Source organism: Quercus robur, chromosome 3 (genome assembly GCF_932294415.1).
Source record: "Quercus robur chromosome 3, dhQueRobu3.1, whole genome shotgun sequence".
NCBI classification, from domain to species: domain Eukaryota; kingdom Viridiplantae; phylum Streptophyta; class Magnoliopsida; order Fagales; family Fagaceae; genus Quercus; species Quercus robur.
In genome coordinates, this window is record NC_065536.1 from 28,515,648 (window position 1) to 28,531,853 (window position 16,206).

At 33.9% G+C, this 16,206-nt stretch overlaps 2 protein-coding genes and 1 long non-coding RNA gene across 3 annotated transcripts; 2 read left to right on the forward strand and 1 right to left on the reverse strand.

Moving 5' to 3' along the window:
- Positions 1-831: 831 nt before the first annotated feature.
- On the forward strand, positions 832-1,664 carry LOC126717707 (uncharacterized). Its single transcript, XM_050419556.1, has one exon. It carries the CDS (start codon positions 1,097-1,099, stop codon positions 1,346-1,348), a length of 252 nt encoding a protein of 83 aa, XP_050275513.1. The 5' UTR covers positions 832-1,096; the 3' UTR covers positions 1,349-1,664.
- Positions 1,665-2,826: 1,162 nt separating this feature from the next.
- Positions 2,827-10,804, reverse strand: LOC126717706 (uncharacterized). Its single transcript, XM_050419555.1, has 5 exons — positions 10,323-10,804; positions 5,809-5,975; positions 4,549-4,848; positions 4,172-4,435; positions 2,827-3,504 (listed from the first exon to the last, which is right to left on the reverse strand). The coding sequence occupies exons 1-5, from the start codon at positions 10,642-10,644 to the stop codon at positions 3,130-3,132; spliced, it is 1,428 nt and encodes a 475-aa protein (XP_050275512.1). The 5' UTR covers positions 10,645-10,804; the 3' UTR covers positions 2,827-3,129.
- Positions 10,805-11,383: 579 nt separating this feature from the next.
- On the forward strand, positions 11,384-13,230 carry LOC126720076 (uncharacterized). The gene is made up of 3 exons (XR_007653242.1): positions 11,384-11,463; positions 12,509-12,720; positions 12,803-13,230. It is a non-coding gene; the product is annotated as an uncharacterized LOC126720076 (long non-coding RNA).
- The last annotated feature ends 2,976 nt before the right edge of the window (positions 13,231-16,206 follow it).

Genomic DNA, 16,206 nt, shown 5'->3' on the forward strand with positions numbered 1-16,206 from the left:
ACTTGAGCAATGAGAGGCAGGTCTAATCCAAATGAGAACAGTTGCATTATTTACCAAATTTTGATTTAAAATGTCAACAATTTTTTTTTATTTATTTAATGGGTGCTCGAGTCAAATGAAGGCTTCTTCAAATAAGTGTAAAAAGCAGTTGGCTGCGCACCCAATCACCCATCCTCTTTTCTTACTTGCCCCTTGCTACTATTATTTGACCAAAAATTGCTCAACTACATGTTTAGATTAATCCATTAAACAATATAAATGTGATTTAATATAACACGTAAACTTTACTCAATCTACATCCACTTTTTTTATTTATTTTTTTTATAAATGTGATAAGAATAGTGTCTACTTCAACATAATTGTTATTTATATCAGATTAAAAAAGTTAAAACACTAATAATTTTTTTTTTCTTTTGTTGGCGGAATTGAAATCCTAATCCTTTATTTCAAGGTAAAAAAGTTTAGCGGATAAGTTAACTCAAACCCATATTCTCTACCACCACTTGTTAAGTTAGCAATTAATTTGTATACCCCAAAAAAATAGCCAATAAAGAAATTTATTTTTTGCATATAATAATTTCAATATAGTTAACCAAACCGTCCAAACAATGGACCACATGTGTCTTAAATTTGTGATGACCAAATTAATAAATGCATAAATCGTGGAATAGACAAATATGGGGATTCGAATATCATGTGATCAAAAACCAAAGGGGGATCATTGACCTGTTGACACTTGTCAGGGCCAAGTATGGTAATTCTGATGGCCATGTGGGCCAATTTTGGTAGAAAATAATGGATATCTCACAAGGTTCAAAGGATTCGTATTGAAATTGATCCAAAAATACACAAAAGTTTTACCACTTTTGTCAATCACCTTCCTTGTTAACTTCCACAGTATTCATGAAGGAATCGTGTGTCTCTTTCCTCTCTTTCTATATATAAAGTATTCACCTACGTTTATAACAACACCTCATAAACCAATACACAAGGTTCCCATAAGGTGTGAGAGTTCCTTGCACCTGTAGAAAAAGAAAGAAAGGTGTGTGTGTGTGTGTGTGATTGTTTAGTTTTTGCGTGAAGCTTTTGGCCAGAGATGGAGCAGCACAAGAATATTCTCAACAACAACAAAGAAGAAAACAAGAGGAACATGAAGAGTATAGAAGGAGATGAATATAATATGGGTGTTCCAGTTCACCTCCAAGTGATAAAGATCAAGCAAGAAATAGAGAAAATCATGCACCCTTCACTGCAGGAGCCAGAGATGAAACGTGTTCTTCTCCGAGGATTTACAAGGCAGAGGTCACCTTCCCCACTGGGATTGGCTGAGAGACCAATCTCAGTTTAGCGGTACATAATTATATGGATTCCCATGTACTCTGTGGTTATGGTCATGGTGGTATCTATAGTTATAGACTTAGGAACTCTTCCTTTGTTTTGTTTTTGGAACCCACCAGGTTCTATGTTTTGGGGTTTATTTCAGTTGTTGTACATATAGTTGATTTTAGGATCTGGTGGGAATATTAGGATGTGGTGAAAGTCTTATGTGGTGGACTTATATAGTTCCATGCTTTCTCTTACTTTGGATGGACTGAGATATATGGCTTCTGTTTCATTCAAGTTTTGCAGATTGTGATGGAATACCAGAATTTTGTTCTACCTTATTTGATTCTCTCTCTCTCTCTCTTAGTTAAACTTTCAATACAATTAACTGAACTCTCTCTGCGCCTCATAATTAATAAAACTTACAATTCAAATTAAGACAACTTCCTCTCTCATAATCAGTAAAACTTTCAATCGAAACTTACTATTTTTCTCATACATATGCACAATTCAAAGTTTCGGACATTAAGGTTTTTTTTTTTTTTTTTAATTGGCCTGCAAATTTGAGAATACGTACCCCCACCACTATTTTCTCGTATTGGCTTGGTTTAACATTTATTTTCTCACCATATATACCTTATTTATTCTATATTTTTTATATTCTATAATTCATTTTCTCCTTAAGACATGTATGCATATAGAGTCATCGCTTTTTCTTTTTTTTTTTTTTTTTTGGGCCTCCACTAATTATCCCCAAAAAAAAAAAAAAAAAATGAACGACCCGGAAGGGGCCTACGGTACCTATTTGCATAAATTTTAGTATCTTTTATCATAAACTTTTCTGTAGTACTTAAAAAGCACTTGTGGATTATCTTGAAGCACTAAAATATGTCAAGAATTACTTCCTTCCACACCAAGGAATAATAATCGAATCATGTCGAGGAAGCAAAACTCAATCTTAATTAGCAAGTCATTCGTCCAAGATATAAATCCAGTAGAGGAAAGATAGGTTGGAAAAATACAAAAACCTTTACACCAATAACCAATCATACAAAGTGAAAAAGTTGGTAAAAAAGTGTTACAGATACAGTATACGTAAGCTATTAACCCACTTTGTTTCCTTAACATAATTGGTATGCCATAACTTAAAACACAAAGATACTCCACCCCCACCCCACATACAACAGGCTCCAAAATTTTCCTGCAACCATTTCACTCCAAAATTTTCCTGTGGTTTTCTGAATTTGAGAATGCAAGCCAATACTCAGGCATGTACGCATGCATGCATCAACTGCACACAAGCTTGTAACTCGTAATTTGCATTATTTCATTGCTGGTGCAGCACAAACCAACCTGCTACTTTCATTTTTATTATCTATTTATTTATTTATTTATTTATTGGTCGTGCATCTGTGAAATGGTATCTGCTCCATAGTGTTATTGAAAAAAGAAACCCAAAAAACTTATTCCTTTCCACTAATTAGATCTTTACAAGGCTACATGTAAACAAATTTAAAAGCTGGTTCGGTAATTTGCTTTATAATGGCATACGGATAACTAGAATAGAGAGTACAAGTTTAATCAAGACCAGATTAAAACAGAACCGAGCTAGGAGGTATCACCAGTAAAACAGTCAAAATTTTCTAGAAACATAATCATCAGGTTACTAAAGAGGATAAAGGCAATAAAAATCACAAGAAAGGTAAAAGGAACAAATGAGTAGTGACAACATACATGACAATTTCAGCATAGTGAGATTATTGAGAGCAAACAAGCCACCATGAAAATGACTTCCACCATAATAAATTAGCCTTGAGCTGTTGCTCCTTTTGATGAGAGTGACTTCACCCTTCTAGTGAGATTTCTCATCACATCTATAATCAAAGATTTCTTCTGCATTCTGAATTGGATGGCCAACTCAGTTGAACCTGAGACACCCTGCTTCAAAAGGGATTCATCATCCATTATTTTTGTGGGGAAGTGTCCCAATGCAATCACACAGAGCGCAATAATGGTGCGGAAAGCAGCTACTTCATTTGCAATACCAAGAGGAGCTTCAGCAGATAAAGATTTGAGTGTGTTCAAATCATGCTTGTGCACTGTTTCCATGTCACTAGCTAGGAGAGCTCTTAAGGCTGCCAATAAGCGGCCCTCTACTAATTCTGGACCTCCCAGGCTTACCTGTTTAAAAACAAAATGGACACGAAATGATCATTTTAAAACTTTAAAGAGGAAATTTTTATAAGGTGATCAGTTTGGTGGTAAGGCTCCAACTTATGCATTGTGAAAAGCCAGTAAGAGAAAACAGCTTTACAAGTTTGTAAGATGACTTCAGGGGAGTTGGATATGCAGTGAGACCAGGCTTGTTCATTACCCTTTTGATTGTCAAAAATCAACAGATTTTTTGTTGTTTTCCTGATGAGTAACAAGCCACAGAACTGTTTCTATTTGGATACTTTACAGGGTAGTTTATTCAAAGTTCTTGAAACTGAAACATAGAGTCAAACATTCTGCACATGGTCTTAATCTTTAAGGGATGGTGATGAGTAACAAGACTTATTCTTATTGCGGCCAGAATTCAGGGGGTACCCATAAAAAGGATCAGATATGATTAGTTTGAGACAAACCCCAAAGCATTTTCTCATTTTATGACACCAAGCGCAACTTCAAGATTCAAGCAGAAGGGAAAAATAGAGCAAGTTCAAAATGATTGAATTTTCTTTGATCTAAAATTGAGGAAGAAAATAGACAATAAAGCTTACTCCAATCCATTGTAAGTGCAAACAAATTTCAATTAGTTACAGATTAATCCAAAAGAGGAAAAATCATATTAAGGGAGAGTACAGACCTTGAGAATGGGAGCTTCCCCTTCTAAATTTAGCTGGGATAAAATTTCTTTCTGCCATGGAGCTGGAGCAGAGAAGTTGGGTGAAGAAATTCCGGCAGCCAGGCTTGCAGCATCCAAAAGAGCTCCATCATATTTGAGTTCAATACAGTCATAGGGATTTGAGGGTATCACAAATCCATAATCAAGCAAGAAAAGATCATTGTTTAAACAGCCATAATTAAGTACTAAAGGATCATTTTGTTTGATCGCTGTTTCTGTCACAACCTGGTTTTATAGAGAGGGAGGAGTTCAGCAAAGAAAACTGTGATCCAACTTTTATAAGCAAATAAGATTTATGGGTTAAAAGAATATTGGAGAGAAAAGAGATAGCAGCATGCCTTTACTAGTATCTTTAAGTTGTCTGCATCTTGTTCTTGAACAATTTGGGAATTCGGATTGAAGCTATGGTTGCACATGTCAATGAGAGGAAGCATCATGGGAACATTGTTGTGGGTTCCATCTAGAAGCTTTTTACCATGCAAACGAAATGCCCTAGAAGAGACTGCTGACATTGCCCATCCTAGGGAGGATGCATCTACGTTTTGGCCACCAAAAGGGTGATCATCTGGTTTCAGATTTTCAAGCGCATGTCTGACTTCATGATCAAAGTCAAGAAGAAACCGGCATCTCTTGTTTACCTGGTAGAAGAAGATTTCTAGCATCTTTAAAGAAAATTGCAAATTCAATATGTACTCAAAGAATCTCAACAGATGATATATTAGAACTCAGATTTAGGTGTTGGATACAGACAAACGTCCCTAAATACCAGGATTGTCCAATTCCCTAACTTTAAAATAAGGAGCCAGCTAAATTTATGGAAATGCCTTTTTTTTTCTTTTTTTTATTGGTAGGTACACACACTTGGGTGGGTGTTGAACTCACACTCCACCCTACTCTCTCTTTTTTTTTTTTTTTTTTTTTTTTATACAAGATAGAATTCTAATCTAGTCTAATAAGTGTATATATGTGTGAAACTCCCTCCTAAAGAGTTGAATCCCGGCCCTTACCCCCCCCACACTCCACAAACACTTATAATTCTGGAGTGACCATCGCACCAAGAGTGTGCGATACTCCACCCTACTCTTTAAAGGGGAGGAGTTGCCATTTGAGCTAGAGCTCATTGGCTTCCTTTGTACTCTAGAGCAAAGCAAAGAGTACATGTAACACAGTATGCCTCACATAAGTGCTTACACAAATTTTGTTAATCAATTTAACGAAAGGCAAATTTGCAAAGTGATTAATACTGAATTAGTCAACGTGCTCATTTCTTTCTTTGTTGCACACCCTTTACATATGTTAAGTCGCTCTCTAGTACATATTCGACATTCCTACCATCTCATGCATGTTCAACATGTATATGCGACATTTTGAAGTTTCACGTCACACAATAAAGGTGTATATAATAAACATAACTAAGAGAAAACATGGGCAGAAGCATAACACAGGAATTCTGCAATGGTAGTAGAGCAAGGGAACACATTTTATGAACAGAGAAAGATTGGATTTGTGTGGATTTTCCAGCTTCCTGCCTAGCCCGTTCACAGTTTTGGTTTTAAAACATTATGATTTTGTCTTTTAAGCTGGCTCAAATGACATACCTGGTGAAGAAGAGGAGCATATTGCAAGTTCCTTATGTCCTCCCCAGGAAAGAAGATGGGTATGCTGTAAGTTTCAGGGAGATTGCTGATGTATGGCCACCAGAAGGATCCAACCTTTGCTCTTTCTTGCAGAAGCTTCAAACCCAATTTCATTGCCCATAGTTCCTCTGCCAAATGCTCCCACAGTGTCCAATTTACTCATATTCAAAACTCAGTACAGCCTAATTTACACAACTTGAAGTTACTAACCTAAACTGAGTAGGAAACCTACTAGCTATCATACAGTAGCATTTCATGTTATGAGAAGATTGCTATACATACTATAACACAAAGGTAGACAAATGACAGCTAAAATTAATACTGAATAGGCAACTTAACCAGAGTTTCTCAGACAATACCATCAGTAAAATTTTAAAAAGGGCGAAGAAAGCTATTAGAGTAATAATAAAATGTAAACACTAGACACAAGTGAACCCCTTTTTTTCTTTTTGCTTAATAATTTAACTCACACATCCCATGATATTAGAGCCTGAGACCTCTAAAGAGTCTAAACCATCACCAAATCTTAAGAGGGTGGAAGTGTCATGTTTTTGTTCTGCAAGAAATCCAGTATGCCAGATTCCTGGACAGAAGATAATAACAAAGAAATTTTTTTTTTTTTTATTATATGCCTTACACCATTACCTGATATCCAAACATACATTCTCAAGTAAAGGACATATTATTGTGGAATATTGGAATACACCTTGGACATCAACCCAACCACCCCCCACCCCCCACCCCACCCCTCTTCTCTAAAAAAAAAAACCCACAGATGTGGTGGTCCAGATATTTAATAATAATAATAATAATAATTAAAAGAAAACAATCACAACAAAGCCTTGGACCCAAAATAATGGGGCTGTCTATGGATACTCAATGAACTAGTCAAGATTGTTCACATGTATTCTACTCTACCATTCTATCTGATCTAAAATCATACTCTCTATCACCTCCTTAACTAACATGTCATATTACTACTTCTACTAGTGTTATTAAAATAAATAATAATAAAAAAGGTCCTACCTATGAAAACTCAACTTTGCATCCCTAATATTCTGAATGTTAAATGAAGATTTCTAAAGGCTTGATAAACTGTAAAAGAATGGAAGCTTTTAAACCGAAATTGTTACATTTTTTATAAGTAAAAATAATTTGATTCAAACTAGTTAGTTAGCTAAGAAATCAAGAAAAAAAAAAAGATGATTGGATGCTACCCAATGTATTCATCCAACCATAGAGGACATAGAGATTTTTTTTCTTTTTTATTTAAAAAAAAAAAAAAAAAAAAAGTTGAAGGGACAAAAAGAGGTAGAAGAAAGCCTAAAATAACACTAGAAGAAGTAGCAAAAAAAGACATTAATTGGGAGTAAGAAAGAGTATGAGTTGTCAAGTGCCTTGTAGTTCAATGGCATTGTTTGGTCTTTTCATGAGAAAAATGAAGGTTCAAATCCCCTATCCCCTCTCCCCCAACTTGTTGTTACAATTTAATTATCAAAAAAAGAAGGGGGCAAAAAACCAAGAGAGTATGAGTTTAGATAAGATAAAATGCCGGAGAATAATACATGTCCCCGACCGCTATTAGTATATTGAGAATCCATAGCCAACTCCAAAGTTTTGGAACTAAGACTTTGTTGTTGTTGTTGTTGTATTAGGGTATTTGACACCATCAAAATTCTACCATTCCTTCCCCCCCCCCCCCCCCCCCCCGCCCGCCCAACCTTTTTTTTTAATGATGAGGAACCTCTTCAAGGCAAGACCACTTCGTGTACCCACCCCTGTCAAGTAAACCTCGGGTACACAACCCCACTTGCAAGAATTCTTGCCCAATAATCCATAAGATGCACAGTGAAATTGTCACTGTGCCCTAGAATAAATCTCCCTAGATAGATTAGTTTTGGGTGGAATTCATATGTGCCCTTCAAGATCAATTTCAGACAATATCAATGGAGGCTCCTATGGAAAATTCATTCGAAAATCTTGTCCAACCCGTTCAAGAATCAAATATTCAAGAACCAACAATTCAAGTGGCGGTGATCAAAGAACCACCAAAAATTCAAGAAAGTAATACGTTGGAGGGAGCACTTGCCACAAAAATTGTATTTGAAGATCAAATGATCAATGAAGTAGAAAAAATAGATCAAAGTGATCTACTTGTGAAATTGAATAAACCTACTCTAATTTCACACATTGAATTTGTCATTCCTGATGAGTTCAAGGATGTGATAATCAAGGTTTTTCTGTTCACAAAAATGATTAAAGAATTGGTGCAAGTATCCATGGTGACAAGATTCATTTTGAAACAGAAGGGAATGTTATGACCCAGGTGTTGGATAAATTATTTGAATTTAGTTTAGTGATAGAATAAATCTTCCTAGATAGATTAGTATTGTTATTTATTTGTATTTAATTTAATTCCTATGTTTTAGGATAAGATTAGTTCTTATGTTTTAGGATTTCTTGATGAGGTTATTCCATCCTTGGCTATTTATGTACGTTAAATGAATTAATGAGAATTAAGCAGAAAATTAACCCAAAAATCTACTTTCTCTCTCAAGTTTAGGAGATTAGTCATCTCAAATTGACTACATTATCAATTTATTTCTCAGTTCACAACATCATCTCTCTCACCTGGTCTTAAGGAGATATTGAGTCAGTTGCTTCTTTTGTATCTACCTTCATTATCACCCCCAGTACTGACTTCTTTTTGATCCCCACATTTCCAAACACATCTCTATTCCACTTTCATAAATCTACCATTACCCAAATTGTCATTTACACATACAATGAAATTATTACAACTACTGTAAGCATTTCTCTATTCATTTTTAGCTACTTTCTAATGGATTAAAGATAGAATATCAGTCTCCTCTCACAGCATAATCCCTACTGAAAGTTCACTAGAAAGGAATATATACATGCGCATCGGTATCACTCATAAGACCACCTTCTACATTAACATAATTTGGATATGCATACAAGCACGTGCTTTCATGAAACCTAAAGCAATGAGCGCCAAATTCATCAAATGCAAAGGATAAAATAAGAGGGAACTAAAAGAACAGTCTACACATTCCCAACAAACTCCTAGGAGTTATAAGCTCTAACTTCCCCAAGTCTAGTAAAAGAGAATGCTCGTTCCACTAAATGAAAGTGAGTCCTTATAAACTCTCATGATTGAAGTCAGTCCAGAAACCTGACAGCTACAATACTCTCTAAATATGCTCTAATTACTCCAAAAGGCATTCATTAACGTTATCAAAGAAATTCCTCATCATGTAATAATTCTATTGCTAATACTTTCGGGGTCAGATGTAAAGCAGGCTGCTTTTACATTATCATTCATCTAGATATTTCATGCCATATTTTTACAACACAAACACGAAACCAACACATATATTAGAAGTATTAAAGTATTACTTAGCCTAGGTGGAGCCTATCAAAAATTATTTGATAAAATAATGAACATTAACCATGGGTCACAGTGTCAGTGGAGCCCAGAAGTATTCAAGAAAAACTTAGCCTCGAGGTCTAAGTCTTAATTTTATCATGATAAATATGGACCTAACATGAACTAGAAATTTTGGTGGTTTTCAATTATCTCAAATATGCAAGGATATTGGTTGATTTACCGAATTGGTGTCTACACTAGCCACAACTTCGGAACATTCATCATTAATAATGGTCAAGTGACCGAGTTTAGCTGAAAGTTTGGTCATTAAGAACTGTGACAATAAGCTTATACTTCTCAAAATTGTAGTTCACAAGGTTAACTGGCTTATGAAACACTCTAGAATTTAAGTTGACAGGAACCTTAAAATTTTAAGAACCAAAGATCAAATCAAAACTAAGGCTACAAAACAGAGCACCCATGTTCACTTGCTGTTAGCCTTTACACTAGTGTTGACAATCTTATGACAAAATCAAACTCATTATATGCTACACTAGTATTTTGAGCATTCAAATGCAATGGACAGCCCCACATACCTATACCAATCAGCTAGTATTTTATACAATGAATTAACTTCAATTGGAATTCCTAGAACACCAGGTTGAACCATAGAGACATGGAACCCAGTCCCTACATTCATATGGTTTAATTAGGGGAAAAGTAACCCCAGTTCAATCTTAATAGATTCTTTATTAGTAACAATATGATATTTAAGTTCACTATTGAAATGAACAAAAGGTCCACATTATAGAATTTCCATGCTCAGCCCATTGTACATCACTTTCCTCTAAAATAAAGACAGTATACACTGTTTGACTCAAAATTGAAACAAAGCTGATATAAAGATCAGCCATTATCATCCACATAAGAATTTCCAAAGAAACCCAACTAAGTTCTATGTCTATAACTTTGAAGAAATGGTAAAATGCAGATACCCAGAAACCAAAACATCTTAAAAAAAACAATTTTTAACACAAATTGAAGCAATAAATGTACAAACATGAACAAAAACAAAAAGCCATACCTGGAACTTTACGAGCCAAGTTGGACAAAACAGAGTGGTCGAATTCAAAGCTCAATGGAATGTGATGAGGAAGAGCAATAAGGTCAGACCCTTTTGGGATATCTTCAGAGGCAACGAGTCCAAGACCAATGGTCTCATCGTGCTGCTGTGCTATCTTCACAGCCTGGTGCACGAACCCACCTTCCTTCCTGACCCACTTGATGAGGTCCGGTGGGTGTGGCACCAGGCGCGCAGGATAAGCGGCTGAGGCCGTGACGGCGCACGTTAGAGCACGACGGTGGGTCAGCGACAGCGACGCCATTACAATCTTTGATGCAACCATGTTGGACCTACGTATATACGGAGCCTGATTTAGGGCCGTTTGGTCGCGTTGTAATGTTTTATTCCAGTAATCTTTGATATCAAATTCTAGGATTATTCATTATCAAAAAAAAATTCTAGGATTGTTATATTTGGTTGGTTCATAACATTTCTTTCTTCTTCTTTTTTTTCTTTTATTTATTTGGTAATACTGGTGATACTATTGATGGTAGCATAAATTATCAAACATGACATTGGTTCGACCAAATCATTTGAAGATACCTAAATAGTTTTTTTTTTTTTTTTTTTTTGCAATTTTCATGATATTAGTTACACCAAGTTTCTTATTACATTGTTATCAAAAAAAAAAAATTTTTCTTATTACATTGCTATTACCTATATAATTTTAAAAATTACTATTAAATACTACAAGCCCGTTTGTTTAGGCGTTTAGATTGCTCAAAACGATAGTTTAACTAATCGCAATTTCGAGCATACATTTGGCTAGGCGATATTTGCAAGATTGTGTTTTCAATTTCGAAGATTTTCACGATTCTGAAAATACAATTTTTCATTGCTTTTTCAACATCATGCGATTTGAAAGATTAGGTTGCCACTAATTGTTTCGGCTAAAAACCCAAACTAGCCTCAACTTCAGGCTTAATGACCGAAATACCAGCCTATCCCTTCTCCATATATATATATATATATATATATATATATATTATCCCCAGTCTTTAGTTCTCTCCTCATCAGTTTCACGATATTTGCTTCTTTCTTCCCTGTTATTGCTCAGTTGCTCTCTCCGATTATCATCATTGTTCTTCATCACAATTTCTAGGTAAACATTCTCCATTACCCATCTCTGAAGTTATGATATTGATATGGGCTTTGCATGTTAGTTTAGATGACTAATTAAACTCAAAATATTAGAACTTACCTGGACTAAGGGATTTGTTGTTGCTGCTACTATTTCTTTACTGGTTGTGAAGTTTCTAAAACAATTTCAGATAGATGGGGTTGATCAAAACCATTTAAATTGGATGGGATTAGTTTTTTCTTGTTGAATAGTAGATGGATTTGAAAAAAAAATATCAAGTTGTAGTTGCTATTTCTTTACTAGTTTGTGAAGTAAAAAAAATAAAAAAATCAAATAGATGGGGTTGATCAAAACCATTTGGATTGGATGGGATTAGTTTTTTCTTGTTGAATAGTAGATGGGTTTGAAGAAAATTTCAGGTGGTTGTTGCTTTGAGATTAGATTTTACCTTCATTTTTTTTTACTAGAAAATTTTTTAATTTGAAACAATCTTTGGGTACAGTTGGTTCCATGCAAAACATTTCAAGATGCTTGATGTTGTTTGTTTTTAGTTGTTAGAGTGTATTACTCAATGCCTAATGTTGTTCTGAAGTGCTTTTGTAGTTTAGAGTGTTTTACAATACTTTTGCTTTTGTAGTTACGAGTGTTTTTGCAATTAAGAGTGTATTACTCAAAATGTCATAAAATGTTTAGAATGAAGTTGCATGTTTTCCTTCAATTGTGTAATGTTTTACAACATACATATGGACTTCAGCACACAAGGCATATTAGGCTTGAAGAGTCAATAGGTATATGTTTGATGATATTTGGACAAGGAGCATGTAACAGGTTGGTTCAAGAAAGATTCCAATATTCTAGTGAGACTATACATAGACATTTTTATAGCATTCTAAAATGCCTTAACATAATGTCAATGGATATAACCCTACATTTAGTGTAGTTTCAAGACATATACAAAAGAAACCATTATACATGCCACACTTTTAGGTATTTATTTCATACATTCTAATTTGCTTCTAATATTTGTTAAGATTATTTACTAACTAAAATTTATATTATATTTTAGGACTGTATTGGTGTCATTGACAATACACATATCCAAGTTGTTGTTGGAGAGAACAAGAGAGGGTGTGCCATCTTTTAATGTGATGGTGGCAAGCAATTTTGATTTACTTTTCACATTTGTTACGGCTAGATGGGAAGGTGTAACACATGATACATGTATTTTCTTAGATGCTATCCATCGAGAATCTGTCAACTTTCCAAAACCACCACCAGGTATATAAAATTTTTATAAATTAAATATGTATGAAGGATATTATTTATGTACATCTTATATGTTTTTTTTTTCTTTTACTAGGAAAATATTATTTAGTTGATGTTGGATACCCCTTTAAGGAAAGGATATTTGTCACCTTATAAGGGATAGAGATATCTTCTTTCAGATTTTCGACGAGTTGGTCAAGCGAATCACCTAGAAGAGAGGTTTAACTATGTTCACTCATCACTTAGAAGTGTGATTGAGCAAACTTTTGGAGTGTGGAAGAATAGATGGAAAATCTTGAAGCAAATGCCATCTTATGACATTAAGCACCAAAGAAACATTATAGTTGCTACTTGTGTTTTGCATAATTTTATTAGAAAACATGATAGGGAGGATGAGGGATTTAATTGGGATGAGCATGACTTGGTCGGACCAAGAAGCAATAGTAGTGGAGAAGGTAGTAGTAGACAGAAAAACATTGAGAATATATAAGATGAGGAGATGAATTTATTCGTGACAAGATAGCTCGGTTCATTTGTGGGTTATAAACAATATTTTCATTATTTCTATTTTGGTTTTCAATGTTTTGGGTAAGAACTTTTATTATTATTATAATGGATTGTCTAGTATTGATGTCGTTGGTAATGAACATTTTAATATAATTATTTTCCTAATCATTTTAATATCTTTCTCTTGGCGAGTTTTTTTTTTTTTTTTCAATGTTAAATTTGATAAATTTCTCTCCATGAATTTCAACAATGACAACATCATTATTGTTATTATTATTAATGCAATTGTCAAGCTTAATTACATATTTTCAATAATATTAATAAAAAAAACACCAATTATAGGAAATATGACAAAATAACCTTAATAAAATAGTTAATTCATTTTTGGGAATTTACATCCAAAACAGCCATTTTGAAAACAACTTATCCAAACGCTTAATGTGGATTTAAAAATAAAAAACACATATTTTCACATTTTTACCAAATGCTTATCTATGGTTTTTAAAATGGTGTTTTCAAAACGCATGTTTTAAAACGCTTGTTTTTAAAATGCACTTTTTGAAACAGCTTATCCAAACAGGCTCTACATATACGATATCAATTCATAATCACTGTCAGTAAAATTCTACTATATATAACACAAAATAAAAGGAATAAATTGGTCCAATAGTATCTCCTAATAAATTGAATGGAGATATGTGCATAAGATCATTTAACTCAATTACAGTTTGTTACATTTAAGATCTTTACATACAAAATATTTGAATAGAAAACTTATAAAAAAAAATATGCTCATTAGTTCAGAGAAAAATTAACAGCAAAAATATAAACAATTTAATTTGTATGGAAAGCTAATAAAAGCAAAATCCAATTTTAATTTACCTAGTTAGCAATGTACCATACATAACTATGGTATATTACATTAATGACTTATAAATTTGAATTATTTTTTGTTACACAAAATATGGCTCATAAATATAAAATCATTCAAACTCTCTCTTCCTCTAATTTTATATATAGATTTAGATATATGATTATGTTTTTTATGGTTTATTTATATTAGACTCATCGTTTTTTACGCTAAATTAACTCACTTAGCACAAAAATTTAAAAACTTAGATTAGATAGGACACATGACACAAATTAGACTTTAATTGAATTCTAAAAGCTCAATAGTGTAAACACTATAACTTTTTAAGACCTCTAATTTTAAAATTACGGCTAAATTACTTTTACTCTACTTATCTAAGTGTGTAATAAGAGTAAATGAAACGCACTAAACTGAAACTACACTCTAGTGCATAATCAAATACAATAAACAATCAATGTAAAGCACAAAGAGTAAAGGAAGAGAGATGCAAACACAAGATAATACCGAGATGTGTTATCAAAGAGGAAAACAAAGTACTCAATGAAAAACTTCTCCGCGGCTCTCTAAGTTGAAATGATCCACTAGTGAATAAGTTGGAGTATAAGGATACCAAAAAGACCCTCTAAGCCTAATCCACCCAAAATACTTGAGCCCTCCAAACTCCAACTACTAATGAACTTCTCGAAGTCTTGTCTTTACTAACTTCCCGGATCTTGCAATACTACCCGATTGCACTGCCAAGCCTCACCGGCTTATTTTGGCAAATATCCAATGCTTCCCAAGCTCCAAAACACTCTCTACACTTTTAATAGGTGTAGGTTATATTTAAGTACAAATCTCCTCTCAAGGTATAACAATAGGAGAAGGGAGGAGAAGAGACTATAAGGATTTCTCTCTTAAGGATGAATAGCTCTCTCTAACAAGATGGGTAGAAACCTCTCTCTAGGGTTTTCTTCTAAACAACCTCCTTACAATTTTGTGGATAATGAGGGTATATATAGTATGGGTGAAGGGTATAAGAGTCACACTTAAAATCCTAGCTATCGGTGCATCTTGCGAGCTGGCCAAGTCGCAAGATGAGTAGTGAAACACACTGACTCTTCAGCTTCCAGCAATTGCTCATCATGCATCCTTCAACTGTCTTGATAAAATCTTCACCACCTAAGACTAAACTCATTACAATTAAATCCTACAAAATACAAGGAAATAAATTAATGAAATTGCAACACTTTTTGTCATGGAATAAAGCCAATATAAATGTCATGTGAAAAACCATAACTTAACAACCTCCCCCTTTGGCTATTCCGTGACAAAAACACCCTATAACAAACTGTAGAATTAAATGTGAGTTTGGGAACAATGGCAAAACTTACTCACACCTAAATCTAAAACTTGTGATGAACTTAGAACCAAATACTTGTTTTCTGAAACACTTGCACAAAACAGATTAGACTCCCAAGGTAAAACAAGTAATAAAGGATAAGTATAAAGTAACAAGTAAATTGCGATAAAGTAAACATGATGTAAAACGTATGAGCAACTTGATTAAACACCAAACAATTATATGGAAATGACGACAATGATCACCTAGCAAAAAAAAAATGATCATCTGAATATGCAGTCAATAAAGCACAAGGCATAAAGGATGTATGCATGTCCAACACATAAACATAATGCGATGAGAACAATAAAGCATAGAAACTAAAAGTAACTCAAAGCACCATAAAGAAAACAAAAAAACACACATGATGTAAAATAAAACAAAACATGGTTTTCTCATAAAAAGATGTCTTCTCCACTTTAGTATATGCATCTCTCCTATGGAATTTCTCCCTCTACAAATGTGCACGAGATAAAATTTCTCCCCTTGAGAATGTGCACAAGAGTCATATAGAAATGACGATACTCTCCTCCTTTTTTGTCACAAATAGACAAATAGACCATGAAGAAGGAGAGGAAGAAAAGATGATAAGAACAATGATAAGGATGCATATTGGGTACAAGATGAATGAAAATTGAAGCTCAAACAAAAGACAAAACACCTTAAAAACAAAATGCTACAAAGTATAAAGTAAACATGACATGCTAAGGATACTAGAAGATCAAAATGATGCAAGAGC